We start from the raw sequence: 16,233 nt of genomic DNA on the forward strand, positions 1-16,233 counted from the left end.
AATGTATTTCTATGAAGAGAGTTCAATAGAGTTAGCCGTTTTCATATCATAAAATCGTTGACCTAATTTTCTCGATATTTTATTTGAGTGATAAACAATGAAAACTTTTCAATGGCTACAATGCTGTAGGTTTTTTGGAGTAAAGTTTCGGGTTTCAATCAATCTTTTTAATTAACATTAATGTACATATACAATATGCACGGTTGACAAATATTTCCATTTTAGTATCTCTTGAATAATAATCCGTTTCTCAATGATGAAAGAAAAATCTTCAAAATTAAACGAAAATTGTATCATAAATACGAGTAAGTACACACTTATAAATTGATACCCTTGGCAATAGAAACATATATTTTCTCCGTTTTAAACAGTAGTATTAATGCATTGCTACAAATAATTTAAACCACACATGTTATGTTTTTAATTCGATGCAAAACCTTCAAAATATTATATAGTAATTTTAAAATATTAAAAATGACAAAGTTTCAACTTTAAAAATGATTTGTTTAGTTTCTTGACATTTCTTAAACTCGACAGTAAAGATACATGTAAATTAATTTTTAAGACTATACATTATTACTAGTATTAACATTTAAAAAACTACTGGTTCAATTCCATCTATATTTTCAAAAAAAAAAAATGTTAATTCAATAATTATTTACTGTAATTAATATGGTTCTCATTTTTCATTAACAAGAAAAACAATTTAAGTTTGTTTTGCCATAGAACAACCTTTAAGTAATACTAAACATTTTAAGAGTTCAAAAATATTTATTAAACATATTTAAAAATTTTATAAATTAGAATTTGAAAAAAATCCATTATTTAGAAATAATGGATTTGAAATATCCTTTGCACAATAAAAATTTTTTAGCATCTGATTTACTTGAGTAACTAAGATACAATAAGATAAAACAAAAAAATTAAAAAATTAAAAATATGTATAAGTTATGATAATAATTGTGAAAAAGTTATATAATTTAAGTATATTTTATTATTTACATCTTTGTTGCATGGATCATTATAATATATCATCATTCCGTATTAAAGTTTTTCCCGAAAAAAATATTTAATTAATTATTAATATAGGGATATTTGCAAATATAAAATAAAACTAAAACATTTCTGCTTTAAATATAATGTTTTTTTTTTTCTTTTGGAGCACGCGCAGTCATAACATAACGTTGAAAACTTTCTCCTTAGAATTTCGATTGAACTAGCCCGAAACCATTGTTAACAGTAGTTACCCTCAACGCAGTAAACTCTAAATATATACACATATATATATATTTTCTTTTGTTTTTTTTTTCTCTCTATACATCCGATCACAACGTAAATTACATTAAATCTTCTGGCTGTCCGGCATCGAAAGCCTCCTTGTACCGCCCCTTGATGTTATATATTATCCCTCGTTTTGATACTATATGGCTATTATAAATAATATAAATTATTTTATCATTGCGGAAGGAGTTTTAGAAATTTTCAAAAATACGCTTACCTCGCTTACGTAGTCGACTCATTAATAATATACCTACTATGTTATGTATACAATGGTATCGTGTCAACAAATACGTTTAATTTAATGTATTGATTAATGTCGATGCAAGATGTGAATAGAAATTTTTTGAACATTAACAATATTGTAGTATTGATTCCTATGAAATGAGTTTCGGTTTTTGAAGTTAAACTTAATCAAAAAAAAAAAAAAAAAAATGAGCGTCTTAAATGCTCTTCAAATACTGCAGTTATAGGACATATAAATGTATAAAACTGATATTCAATGCACTTAAATTTAAATACATTAAAATTAAGTACTCTAATATAATGATACATCGATATTAATGTGTAAAATTTTACATACAACCGTTTGAATAACTGGACATAAAATATAATTAACTAAATATTAGTGTAATAAATTAAGTAATAAAATATAACACGTTATAATTTAAATATTTAAAATTTGCCAGGTATTGTATCATTGGTGTTTTTTTCTATAAACGATTTAAGTAATTTCGGTTCATCATCAAGTGTGTGTTCATAAAAACTGATATTAACAATCATAAAATCATCACTAAATTAATATTAGTTTATAAAAATATAGCCGGAAAATAAAAACTCAGTTTAAATATAATTACTATCATCGACTTATTTTGTTTGAATACTATTATTTCTAAGCAAGTATTGTTTGCAGCAGGTAATTTTATTTTTATGAAATATTTAGATAAATTCAAGATATTCAATAACAAATAATTTTTAAAACTAACATTCGGAAAAATCTTACAATACATTTGTTGGTAAAAATTATTCTATAAATAATAATTTATGTAAGGTATAATTTTCATTTCACCTTAAATATTTAAAGAAGGTTTATTAAACTTTTTGAGTACCCAAAATCATTTCATGAAAAAGGTACACATTAATAAATAGACAGCAGCGCTTACGATACCCCATTGAACTCAAATTGAAAAAAAAAAGTGTGAATAAATAATGAATTGAGTTTATTGCGTTAATAACGGCCTCAATCGCATATATAATATATTATGCAGTAATATTATTATAATTTTCCCAAATCGCTTTCGAAAGTGAGTAATAATAACACTTTCCATTTAGTCATGGTTTTATTTTTTCAAGTTTGTATGAATACAAAGAGCTTGGTTATTCACAGTCTAGAAAATGCACCGGAAAAATGATGTTATGAAAAAAATACGGAATGGGATAAGAACGTTTTGAAAATTAAATTTTAAGTCTACTTTTTGAAGAATGTATGTTGTTAAAACTGCGTTGAAATAACATTTGTAAATTGTGTCAGTTGAAATTTACATATCCTACAATTTGCTCTCGAGAAGAAACATGTTTTTTTTTAAATTACGTAGTGTGCGTACATTAACCCCTTCGTTCATTCGTTCGTTCGTTCAGTTTTTTTTATTTTTATTTTTTATATTATTATTCATCCGTTCGGCTACGAAATATTGTTCTCTCGCACAAGCCAGAAGGGTATATTCACGTATATATAGTATACGTGCGGAGAGCGAGTGCCGCCTCTGGATGTCGTCCAACACTATCTCCGCGTTTTTCCTTCCGATTTCAACCATACACATCTACTAACAGATACCCTCTCCTTAATATATGTATAAACATACAAATTGCAAGCACCGACGTTCGTCTGGACCTTTTTGTTTCTCCGTATTTCCGCGCGTCCACCAACCGCCTGCCGCGCTAACGTCTGTTATTAGATTTCACCCAGGGACGGTGATTAACGAAATGAATTCGAAATCGTCTGAGCGTGAGAATCATAGAAGAGAAAACGGACGGAAACGGTCGTGTACGGTCAACACGTATTGTTATTATTATTAAGTCTGTAAATACTTACCCCCCCCCAACCAGCACAAATACTGAGGCAAGATAAAAACTATTGCGAGTACAGTACATTATTTTTCACTCAGATGAACACGCGCAGAGACAAGTCATACACAATACCACCCTCTAACACCAACCCGTACACCACCGACGTTATACCATTGTGTGTTGACTACATGACGCGACTTTATTATTGTAATATTATTTTTAATAATTTTGTATAATCGCGATATCTTATCCGTACGACGAATTGTGCGTTATGATAAAAAACGACCGGCGCCACGGGATCATCGCCGCTAGTAACAGCTAATACCGCGCGCGCAACGTACTAATATCATAATAATATTGTACGCTAATACCATAATCGTGCAAAGTTCTGTTAAACTATTTCCAATTTTCATCGTCGTTACGATGTCGTAATAGTTGATTGTCGGCTACCGATCGATCGGCGTTATCACATAGCCCGGTAATGCAAGGAATACGCTAAAGTTTAGTAAGTAGTAGGTACATACCGAACTGCAGTGTGATTCGGAACCATCACCGCAATCGCAGTCGTTGTTACGCGTGCACTGCAGGACAATGATATTATAATAATTTATATGAGATCAGACGACTTTTGTGATGAATATTAAGTAATTAAATACATGGCTAGCAGACATAATGACGTATGCAAATTATTTTTATACGTTTATTATTTTATGTAAATACGAAATGCATTCGTGTGTAATTTAAAACAAGTACAACGGAATGTGTAAACATAATTTATTCTAATATCATGTGAGATTATAAATGTCACATAACACCAACAGGGTACGTATAACAAAGAGATGCAAAAATTGTAACACACACACACACACACACACATACATACCCACATTCCATATTATCTGTACGCGCATATTACGAATTTGTTAACTCTAACATTAGTATCATATTCTATGAATAAACGGAAAAAATTTTACATTTTTCCTTGACCCACGATGTTACGATGTTGGACCATACTGCGCATAAAAAATGTATGCGCAAAAAAAAAAAATAAATAAGAAAATCAACAAACAATATAATTATGTACGAGAAAGTATTTATATAACACGATACTTCAACGTTTTGATTATGCCGCTAAATTGTAAAATTTAATTTGTATCACGATCCATGGACATAAACAATCAGTGTTCAGGAGTAGTATCGCTAAAAAACAACCAATTACATATTTATCCTCGGAAACACTAAAATACATAACGTCTAATATCGTTGGAAATATTGTCAAACATAAATAATTAATTTTTTTCTGTCATTATCATTTTTAAATAAATCATAATTTTGTTGTCTAAATTGAAAAATATTTTATTGAACGCTAAACCATTATTCATTTTTTTCGATGAAAATATAAATTCAATAATCGATCTCGAAGAGTAGAAAAATTCGAAAATAATATATTTTAACGCGTTATGAATTTAAGCATTGCGACGTATTATACGTTTATATATTATAATAAACAAATGAATTCGCGTTTATGCACACGAAAATGCACGTTTTTTTTATTTCGTAGAATGGTTGATATTTTTATAGTAGGTATAGTTTATCGCTATTATCGGATAACCGATGACTGTATGTTTTAATACCGGAAACCATTATATACCTACGTAGAGTAATGGCGTTTGTCACGCACCAAATTGGTCCACGTCGAAAACCGTAATAATATATTATAAATCACTCGATTTATTTGCAGCACTCGATTTTCAAGACATTAGTTTTGTCAGTAAATACTCGTTTCTCACTGTTATACAGGTATAACTACTTTTAACTGCCTTTGGTTTCCACGTATACAATACACACGCACACACACACTTAAACATTTTCACGTCACGTGTGGTACCGGCGGTTACTATTTTCGTTACCTCGTCGTTCTTTGATCGTTTATATATACTACCATCATTGCCAATCAACTTTAAAAATAACAATTCAGAAAAAAAAAAACCAATAAAACGCAGACATCAATGAGTTGGATCACGAAAACGCAGTGTGTAATAATATTATATTATAGTTATCTAACAGTGTGCACGCGTTGTACGTGACCAGTAGTACGGCGCACCAGCGCGCTGGGCCAGAGGAGTGAGACCGTGCTATTGTTATATTAGCACATCGAAAATCGCCGCGGGACAGACGAAAGGTTTTCGGCCGGCGAACATAGAGGAGGTGGTGGAAATGAAGGCTCCTGACGATGACTCCGACCTCAGGTCCCGGCCTCTTCCGCTATACCAAAAACCCTGAGGCTCCGCTTGTACACCATACGTCTGGGGTCCAGAGACTCTGATAACTGTAATCCGATAACACCGACTTATAAATACACATAATATAGCATTCTAACGCCGGGGGTATCTGAATTGCGCGAAATATCTGCGTTCATCGGGGCTGCTAAAATATCGAGACCGGTGTAGAGGTCAATTTAGTTCTTGTTTTTCGGTCAATCGTTTTGTTGCACTACGTGCACTGTTTGTTTGCTACAACTGCGCGTGGGTAACTATAGATGGTGGAAAACAGATCAATCGCGCAAAAATAACTTCTCAGTTCAGATAGTAAGAGTAAAAATTCATGAAAAATAAAAGTCGATTGGATAATTTCAAACAGGCAATGACAACATGTCTACTGGTATTTCGATGAAAATATTTACGTTTTTAGAATAACTGAACACTATCATAAAATTATGAACGTATTAAAATCAAAATTGTTCATCAATTATCACCAACTGATTAATATATCTGTATACTTTAAGAGCGATCGTTTAAATCAAAATTTTGCCGAAAATAATTGTGCACGCGTGTATTGTTACATTTACAAATTTTTATTTTAAGTTGTGGTTACTGTGTTGTTATCAGTGGAAATTATCTTTATTAAAATTAGACGATTAGACAATATAATGCTTTGCGATCGTTTCTCTGATTTAAAACCATCATCTTATAATAAGAACGTTACAAAATCTATGGAAATAAAAATTGTTTAAGACGTGATCACACGTCACAACTTATGACGTCGCCAAGTTATCATTGTCTTGATTTCACTAAAACACATGTACCTAATAAATTATAAAATGTATTCAAATATTAACTGCCATAAATAACATCTAATTGACTAGCTATACATCTAATTTTATAGGTTCCAACTTTCTTGGAAACAATTCCGACTTAGAATTTTGGTAAATTATTTAGACATTCACAATACAACTTCAATAACTTTGATGTATGGGGTTTAAGTTGTGGGTCAAGAAGCCACCCCAGCAACTTCCAAAATATAATATTATGACATATCCGCGTCACTACAAAATTAAACGATTTTAAATGCAATTCTATATTGTTTGTTTTACCTCAAATAAAAAAGTTTTGACATTATCTTCTAGAAATTTTTCCATAAAGACAATACGGATATTATAAGAGTATATGATATTAATAGAAATAGAATTAATTCAATAATATTGAATTTAATAACAAGAAATAAGATAGTGTAAACAAAAAATTACTTTAAAATACGACTGAAAGCCGTTTCCTGTACAGGGAATGTTTGTATTAACAATGTGTGGTCTTTTTAATGGTATTCCTTTATTTAAACATAATTTAGTACAATATAATAACATGTAATATAATTTAAACCTTTGGCCAGACTATAAACATAATATAAATCAGTTATTTGAATATCATTTATAAAAATCTAGTATAAACACATAATAAACTATTATATCTATGGCCCAAGGTATAACTATGTTTATATTATCATTATTTGTATTTCATAGGAGCGTTAAGAGACAACACTCATTTTATTTTATAGTGAAAAATTAACTTAAAACTGATGTTATAAATATAATTAATATTTTTTTTAACTTTATTTAATATTTAATGTTCTTTTTAACTATTTTTCTTAACTCTAAATGTTTTATATTATTATGATATACATTATGTACAATAATATTTGTATCATTATACAACTAGTTAACTTAAATTTATCAGTTGAATGCAACCAGTAATTATTTTTCATTGGTCAAGTAATGTATTTTCTTTAGAAAATGCGTCAACGTATAAATATAATATTAATTTCCACTGGACCTAAAATCCATAGACGCACGTTTTCTGAAGTTTAGGCGAACCGTTTTATGCAATATTTCATGTTTTTATTTTTCATGATTCTGTACTATATATTATAAGTATAAAATTTAATTAATATAAATAAACTATAAACCTAAATTATGTCAAATTGAATGTTAATAAATTATGAAAACTATTGTAAAATATACATCAACTCAGAACCATCTCGATTCGTTCAATAAAATTGATTATAATTATTTGTATACGAATGTTAAACCGTGCTTCATATAAAATATAGTATGACATAAAATATTATATATCTAGTATATAAATATGTATGTGTGTGGGCACCCGTGTGTTTGTATTAGTATGCAATTTAATTATTCTGAACAATTACATTAATGTAGAAACGCTGTTTATTTTTTTTTTTTAAGGCATTACTTTGTTTTTGTCGATGTGAAACGTATTTATTAACACTTTCAAACAATGCGTTGTCACAATAACTTTAACTGTACAATTTTACTTTGTGCGTTGTGTGTACCTACAAAAATTTTCATTGAAGTTGTTCTTATTTAATGTATATACAGAATGCATTCAATTAAATTATTGAATAAATATAAAAAAAGAAATGAAATAAAAAATTATAAAAACCTTTTATTTAAATTATGGACGTTAAATGTAATTATTTATTACTCACAGTATTGAGTTTATAGGATACTTTGACGAATTCGTTTAATTTTTATTTTTGAAGTAAATGTATAATAGTATGCATTTTGTTAGTGGGCCGATTAATCTCGTTTATAACATTAACATTTCATTTAAGAACGGTAAACTTTATGACTACTGAAACCAAACGAAAATTGAAAAAAAAAAGGCTAGCAGAGGTATACGAGTATGATTACATAACGAGATATTACATCAGAGTCGGCATTTGTGGTGGGCTCGTGGCCAACAAAATATAAACGCTGACAATACGATCTTTTGCGGTCGTTAGAAAGATTTTTTTATCATATAAAATTCAAAGCAGCGACATGTTAAACGAATAAATTAAGTTTTGTCGTTTCAACTTTTATTTTCTGACCACAGAATCGGAAGATGTTTTTTTTCAATGTACACCTACGCGTTGCCCTTCGTTACTATAACCCGTTTACTAAAAATATTAAACAATTCATTGAAATATTTCATTTTATATGTCTTCCTCTGAGTTAAAAAAAAAAAAAAAACTGAAAATATTATTTTAATTTTCAACATCACTGATAGTATAGTACATATTTTACACAATCCACGAAAATGTATTAACATGTTAAAACTTTACTGTAAGTTATACTGCCTGCGTATAAAAGTTTATTTTTTTAAAGAGTTCCTACATTTTTGCATAGCAATTTTCATTCTCCACAGCCATTTTTTGTCGTGTTAGCTTTAATGTTAGACTTGTTAGAGTGAATTAATGTACTGTCAAACTTAAAGGTAAAAATAGTATTTGTATTTAGGTATACGTTTATTTTATGATTAATTTATTTTCAAACGAGTTCTTATATGTAAAATATTACAATTTAAAAATGTTCACAACTAACATATAAATTATAATATCGTAAAAAACAAACGTTTAGCTAAATATTTAAATAGTCAACAGCACAAAATTGGTTATACTGAACGCACATTCGCTATGTAATAACTTTGTATGAGAGAGACAACATATTAAAATGCGAATATGACGTCATCTTAATTACAATTTTAATTTTGATAGCAATCCTCATGGTTCACGTATACGTAACTTTAACTTACTATAGGACACAATTTAAGCCGTGAAAATGGTGATTAGACGATTTTTCAAATGAAATTGTATCATAATAAAAAGGAAGAAAATTACATTTTTAATCCAGTATGAGTTACAATGAAAAATCTTGTGACCATCACCGAATATGCTATGGTCCAGTAAACTAATTTTAAAACCACACAAAGCAGCTAATGTATACCTCCTATTTAATGATGATCCTCTTGCCCTTTACCCACTCACCCAATCCATTTGGAGAAACTTCTTGAAAAAAATGTTCATATGATATGTTTTATTTCATAAACGGAAAGTTTTCTGCGCACAGGAGACAGACCTACGTAAAGATAAATGAAACCTTTAATTCCAATTGGTAACACGTGTGCGGTAAGTGATGAAATGTTGAAGAGTTACCGAGAAAATGTACTTTATCTATTATGTTGTCTCTATATATATATATATATATATACGTTATGGTGTGTTTAAGGTCTATTATTTTAAAGACGCCTGCTGCAGTCTTCCATTGTAATGTCTACAGTCTAAACATTAATTTATCGGGATATTACAATTTAGCATGTATTTTTATTTTTTTATATTTTATTTTTTTAATAATTGCATCAAGTCAAAAAAGTTACGATAGCCTTTTTATTATATGACGTACACATTTATTTCATGAACACAGTATTAAAATAATAATTTTTCTTTTGATAACATTTTTTTATAATTTATTTTTTTAATGAAACTCTTTTGCTCTAATAATAATATTTTTTATTGCAAATATTATAAAACAATAAAGTAATATAAAATTGAGATAAGATATTATATTGTAATTATGTGTAATGTATACAATAATAAGTTTTGAATTCTACATTTTTATCTGTGCTATTTATTTGATGGTAAAAACGAATTGACTTATATTTACGTAAATTAGTGAGAATCGGTATAGCGGTGTAGAGTGCTGAAGAATATTAAGTTATCAGCGGAGAAAGAGAGAAAAAAATATAGAATTTATAAAAATAGATTTCTACAAAGTGAGTAAGAAGGTAAATAATCAAATTAGATGCAAGTTGGGAGACAATTAAATAATAAACAACTTTCGTTAACACTAATTTCGAGGTCAAATTAGATCTTCTATGAGGGTATACAATGTGAAAAGGAATTTTTAATTGTGTGTTTTACGTTAAAAAACAAAATCTACTTGATATAAAATGACAGTATATTTATAAAACCACCAATGGGCGGTTGTTATTTCAAACGATGCTCTTTTTTTCACATTACATTAAGCAAGTCATGGGTATAAATGTAATTGAACTGCTTGGTGTTTCATATCCATTGGCTATTACAATTCAACACATTAAATTTAAAATATTATAGAAAATCTACCGTAGTACAGATACACCGTTGTACCTCATAGTAATTATAAGTCTCATCCGCACACCACTGTTTTATCATTTTCTATGTCCGTTATTTTAACATTCACGCATTAATAATATGATTAAATTTATTTTGAAATCCTTACACAATTATTATAAACATAACGTCGTTTTGTTCAACAGACAAGTTCGGATGGTAACATAACTACGAGTGTGCTGACGTTTACGCCGACGATCAAAGACTCGGACAACACACTAAGCTGTCGTGCAGAAAGTGGCAAACCGGATACCGTCAACAATAGACACAGCAAAACGGACGGTCGCCAATACCAATCGGTCGACGTCGATTCTTCTGACGGATGGAAAATGAACATATGTCGTGAGTAACTCATAAATACTTATTAATTTATATAGACATAAACGGGACAAATATTATACGCTTTATTTATGCGTGAAAAAAATACACGTTTAATATTGCAATTTCCTTGATCACGCGCGTTGATATCAGACTGAATATAATATTATAATTTGTATAGAAATCATTAATCGCGCAGCGAGACAGTTTTCCATAGAATGTGAACTAAAATATTGCATTTTTTCAATATAATTACTTATTAACCGTTGCATTCTTTTTAGCGACTATTGTATCTACCTACTAAATTTATTGCTTCGTTGATAATCATAATGACTTTTTTGACATAATATCATGAACATTTATTAAACATTATTTCCATTATACTTTATTGTGATGATACCGTTTGAACTCAAATAATGAAAATTTTGTACATGCACACATTGTTCAATTTAATAACATAATCATCGTAGTAATTGAAATTCACGGCCGGTGTTTCGTCTTTGATATAGTCGATTTTGAAATGCGGCATGTTACCAATTGAATTATTTATTATTTATAATCAAGAACGAATGTAAAATAAAAATCTGATATCCTTGAAAATATATTATTAAAATCACCATAATATTTAAATTACCCTTTAAGTACCGTATAATGAAATACATTTAGTTAACTTCCACCTTGAAGCAATATATTTAGTCGACTGGTTTTCTGTTTGAATACCGAAGTCGATAACGAATTTTTGGTATAACCTTAATATAATAGTACTTACATATTAATTTACATTAGTGGTTGGAGAATTATTCTTTTCTTTTTAGTTTTTTTACGTTTACTACAATAAGGTTACGATTTTTTTTCATCTACCATATAATAAAATTATTTTAATATAATTAACTCAGTGTTAATACAGCATAAATTATAATAAATAAAAAAACAGTTAGACCCAAAATAAAAGTATTTTCTCAATATTTTTATAAAGTTCTTATACTATATACAAATTTAGTACTAATGGTAAAAAAAAAAAAATGAGATCTACTAGTGATACTTTTAATATATCAAAATGTAATTTAATACTTATGTACCACTAGTTACCTGTGACTTTCACATAAATTTGAGATATTATTAGAAATAAAAACATTTTTTATACGACGGTTTTTCTACAAAATTTAATTTCAAGATATAACTTTTTTTTTAAATTTACGATAAAGTGTAAATAACACAGTAAGATTCACGAATAAACCTCATGCTATCATAATTAAATATTATTAAAAATACGTATGGAAGTTACAAGGTGTAAAAAAATATTGTGTGTTCAAACAATTATTGACTTGAATTGAAGAAAAAACGGAGAAATAAGCAATTCAATGAGTTGACACACTTCTAATATAATTTATTGTTTAAAGTGTATCTCATTTATATCATTGTTTTTTTTTTTCTGTTGTTGTTGTTCCTTTGATGTATCTATGAAAGTTTATTGGAAACAGTGTTAAAAGCTTTCATAAACTATGACAAAAGAAAAAAAGTTTTAATTGGATTATTTTGGTACAGTTACTCGATAGAACACAATAAACATTTATACAATCGATTATAAATTTTAATTTTTTTGCTTTAATAGTTTGTCCATCGTGTGCTAAAATATTTAAGAGTACGAAAGTGTGCAGTTTATTCTTCGTGGTTTAAGTGTAGACATAAATATATATATTTTGGTTTTCTTTCAGAATTGTATCAATACTATTTGAAATATGTAGAATGGTTAGATGACTTTTATGTTATAAGGGACTTAAAATCAAAAAGTTTCTGCGAGACGTGTAATATATTACGTAGTTAGTGTATTATGTATAAAACATATACTAAAATCATCTTATATTTATGTATATCTAAAAAAATATAAAAAAATGTATAAATTATTTAGTATAGTGTTGAAAATCTATTGTATTTATTATTAACATGGTCGATATTAGTTAATAAAATATTGAACAAATTATTATAAAAATTCTAACATACGAGTATACATTTTATTGGTAATAAAGTCAAATCAATCAAAATGATTAACGTTGTTTACATTAAATATTTTATTAAAACATATTTTTTAATATGTTAATATTACAAGCAAGTATTCATAAAAAATTAATCAAAATTTTATATTTATTTCAATCTAGATATATGATTAAAACATCTTATTAAAATGTAAATAGATGATCAATATTATTATTAAGCTATATGTACACATTTATAAATATATGTATAATGCTTTGGAAGATATAACTAAATTTTCATGAAATAACATTTCATTTTTAATGAAAGTTAATAATCAGTTATTATAATGTATAGTGGGTGTAACTTTCTACTAAATATGTATGTTACGTGAATAAATTAAGGAATATAATTAAAATCATACTTATAAAGTCTATTAATCGTAAAATTTTCCAAAGATTTTTTTTATTTAGTTCAATTAATATGTAATAAACAAATGTGTTGGAGCTAAATTCGTTTGATAATCATCATAAAAAAAAAATCATTTATTATTTTATTTGTATTTTTTTTTCTATCCTTTTACAACTTATAAATCATAAATTATACATATTAACGTATTCAATATCAATTATAAAATAATGTAGTACTACACAACTCCTATAAAAAAATTAAATTATTTAACGAATTATACTATGCATTGAAACATTTGAAACTAATATATTTTGTATTTATTTACATTTCAGCATTATTATAATATGCTAACAAGCCTTAAATCGGACTTAACCGTACAAAGTTGTTTTTGTAGAATTTATATGAAATTATTTACATACTGCAGTGTTTCTATTTTCCTAGTAAAATATGTGCAACAACAATGTCTTCACATAATGAGGGATAAAATTGAAATAATGGTCCTATCCGCATTACCATTAAAAGTGCTTTATACTGTGCTCGGTAATATCTGTAATTCTAACATTTGTACGAGAACATAGATGGATATTACAATTTTAATTTGGTCTTCTGAAAATTTTTTAATGAGCACCCAAAAACGCATCAACTATTATTATAGTTCAAACGATAACGATAGAAAGACGAAGTTTGAGTCGTATGAAATTCATCGTGCTCGTCATTCTCGTATACGCTCGGTGAAATTATAATATAATATTATACTGTAATGACTTTTGGCGATTGTTATACACATATGCTCATCGATTCGCCCGACTTGTTTGAACGAATGTTTACACAATACATGCACATGGGTAAAATCGTGATAATACAACATTGTAATACTTCACTAAATTTAGCCCCCTCCCCGATGCAGTGTAAACCATCCGTTTCGTCGTGGACGTAACGTGACTGAAGAGGGGGGGGGACCTGCGAATTATTTACACGCAAGCTGACTGCCAAGTGATCCGTCGAGGCGTTTGATGTACTCCCCATGATTGTATGTGTATAATTACGTATATATATATATGCCATGCGTGGAATCTGCACATTTTCCGTATAACTATTTCGACGTGATAACTATTTCGACATTTCCGCGGACAAACAAATGAATCGACGACTGAAACGAACATAAAAGACGAAGCAGAGGTCGATACTAAGACAGATATATGTGGAGACATCGATGCAGAATGGTGGTGCGGAAGGAGGTAGGAGTTAGAAGAAAATAGGGAAGACCGCGCGCGGACGAGTGATGGAGAGAGGAATGGGAGAGACGTAACTTCTGCAACTAAAGTATCTATCTTCAATGCAACTCCCAAGTTTCAAATAGAACACTCCGGGACTTCTAATGATTACATTATCATTGCTACCGTATTTGAACGACCGCCATATGTTCTAAAAACAGTTATAACGTCGTTAGATTATCTTTCGCAGTTCACTTATATATCAAGCCGAAACAGTAATACTAGTCGAGTTTTAGCGACTTTCTGTACCATTGTCGCGCTATCATAAATTAGAGTCCGTAGAACAAAATATATAATAAGCACATACTCTAAACAAAAGTATTTTTCACGTAATATAATACATTTTTAACTTTTATTTAATAAAGATTTTATGATCACATTAATACGTAACATAAATGCATCCTTGTGCTTAGTGAATTGCCAAAATTATGGAACATATTTTAAAATAAAAACTAAACTGCACATTTATCCAAATCACAAAAATCATCATCGATTACCTATTACAGAATATTATATCACAGTAATAAAAATAGTATTGTTGATAGAATATTTTCAATTCATAAAAAAAATTATTGAAAATTTTTGGGTATGAAATATTAAATTCATCATAATTTATTCAGTGCACTTGAATAAATAAATAACTAACGAATTAATGTTTAAACTTAAATTTATAGTAGTTATGAGTGAGTCTTTAATATTACTATAAATCTTAAATGCACGACACAACACACGCAGTGTTAAATTACCTATTAAATGTCATAATATCATATTATTTATAGGGGCGCGGTTAACATAGCTAATAGATTATCAGTTTAGTCGTGTCCGTCGTGTCGTGTTGGCCAATTGCTTTGGTTTTATTACTTTCGCGTTTAGTATAGTGTTTCATAAATGTCCGCTAAAACGCATAGAATTGACCCACTAGATTTTCACTTTTAAAAGATTGGCACTCTAATTACTAGATTGCCCGTCCCTGCTATGAGCCACAGCACACATAATTTATTAAACCGGTTTTATACGTCGAAACTTTAACGTTAACCGAATTATTCTGACGACGATTTATTTATTTTATCGGCTTACAAATACAGAAAACCCAAACCAATTATATTTACCTTTATCACGTCTTAACCGTAATCTTTAGTTGATGTATTTTGTTCTTTTATTGTATTGGAACTTAAAAATAATAATTGTATGAATAATGTTAAACAATGACTTAAATGTGATACCATCAAAGTATTTTAGACGTTTCCAAAGTATATCGCGCATCAGGCCCTTTAAATATTTTCTTTGATGTACCTCCCTGATCGGGAACGTATGTTCAAGTAGTATAAAACGTGAAACAATGTGTGTAATTACAAAAATATTAAACACAACTTGTATAATTCGTATTATGATATATCTGTATATTATTCCGTGCCTGACCAATGCAGATGGTTTTCGTGTAAATATTGATAATAAAAATTAAATATTTAAATGTCTTTTAAATTTTTAATTAAATATTCATGAAAAAAAAAAAAATAATAATATGTTTTAAAATATTAATTTTTCTTCGACCAATCGGAAATTTCAACAACAACACTATTATAGGTACTCATATATTTAATTAATCTATTGCGCATTAAAATAGTTTTAAATTTAAATATCATACATT

General features: G+C 28.4%; 1 protein-coding gene across 1 annotated transcript in view; it reads left to right on the plus strand.

The window, feature by feature from the left end:
* LOC112596579 (nephrin-like) overlaps window positions 1-16,233 on the plus strand; it is a gene marked incomplete in the record, with an annotated part of 408,876 nt that overhangs the window by 358,825 nt on the left and 33,818 nt on the right. Inside the window, 1 exon segment of the mRNA XM_025342339.1 lies at window positions 10,758-10,953. Coding sequence (XP_025198124.1) covers window positions 10,758-10,953 — 196 coding nt within the window.

This window comes from Melanaphis sacchari, unplaced genomic scaffold (genome assembly GCF_002803265.2).
Source record: "Melanaphis sacchari strain LSU unplaced genomic scaffold, SCAv2.0 Contig32_pilon_pilon, whole genome shotgun sequence".
Taxonomy (NCBI): domain Eukaryota; kingdom Metazoa; phylum Arthropoda; class Insecta; order Hemiptera; family Aphididae; genus Melanaphis; species Melanaphis sacchari.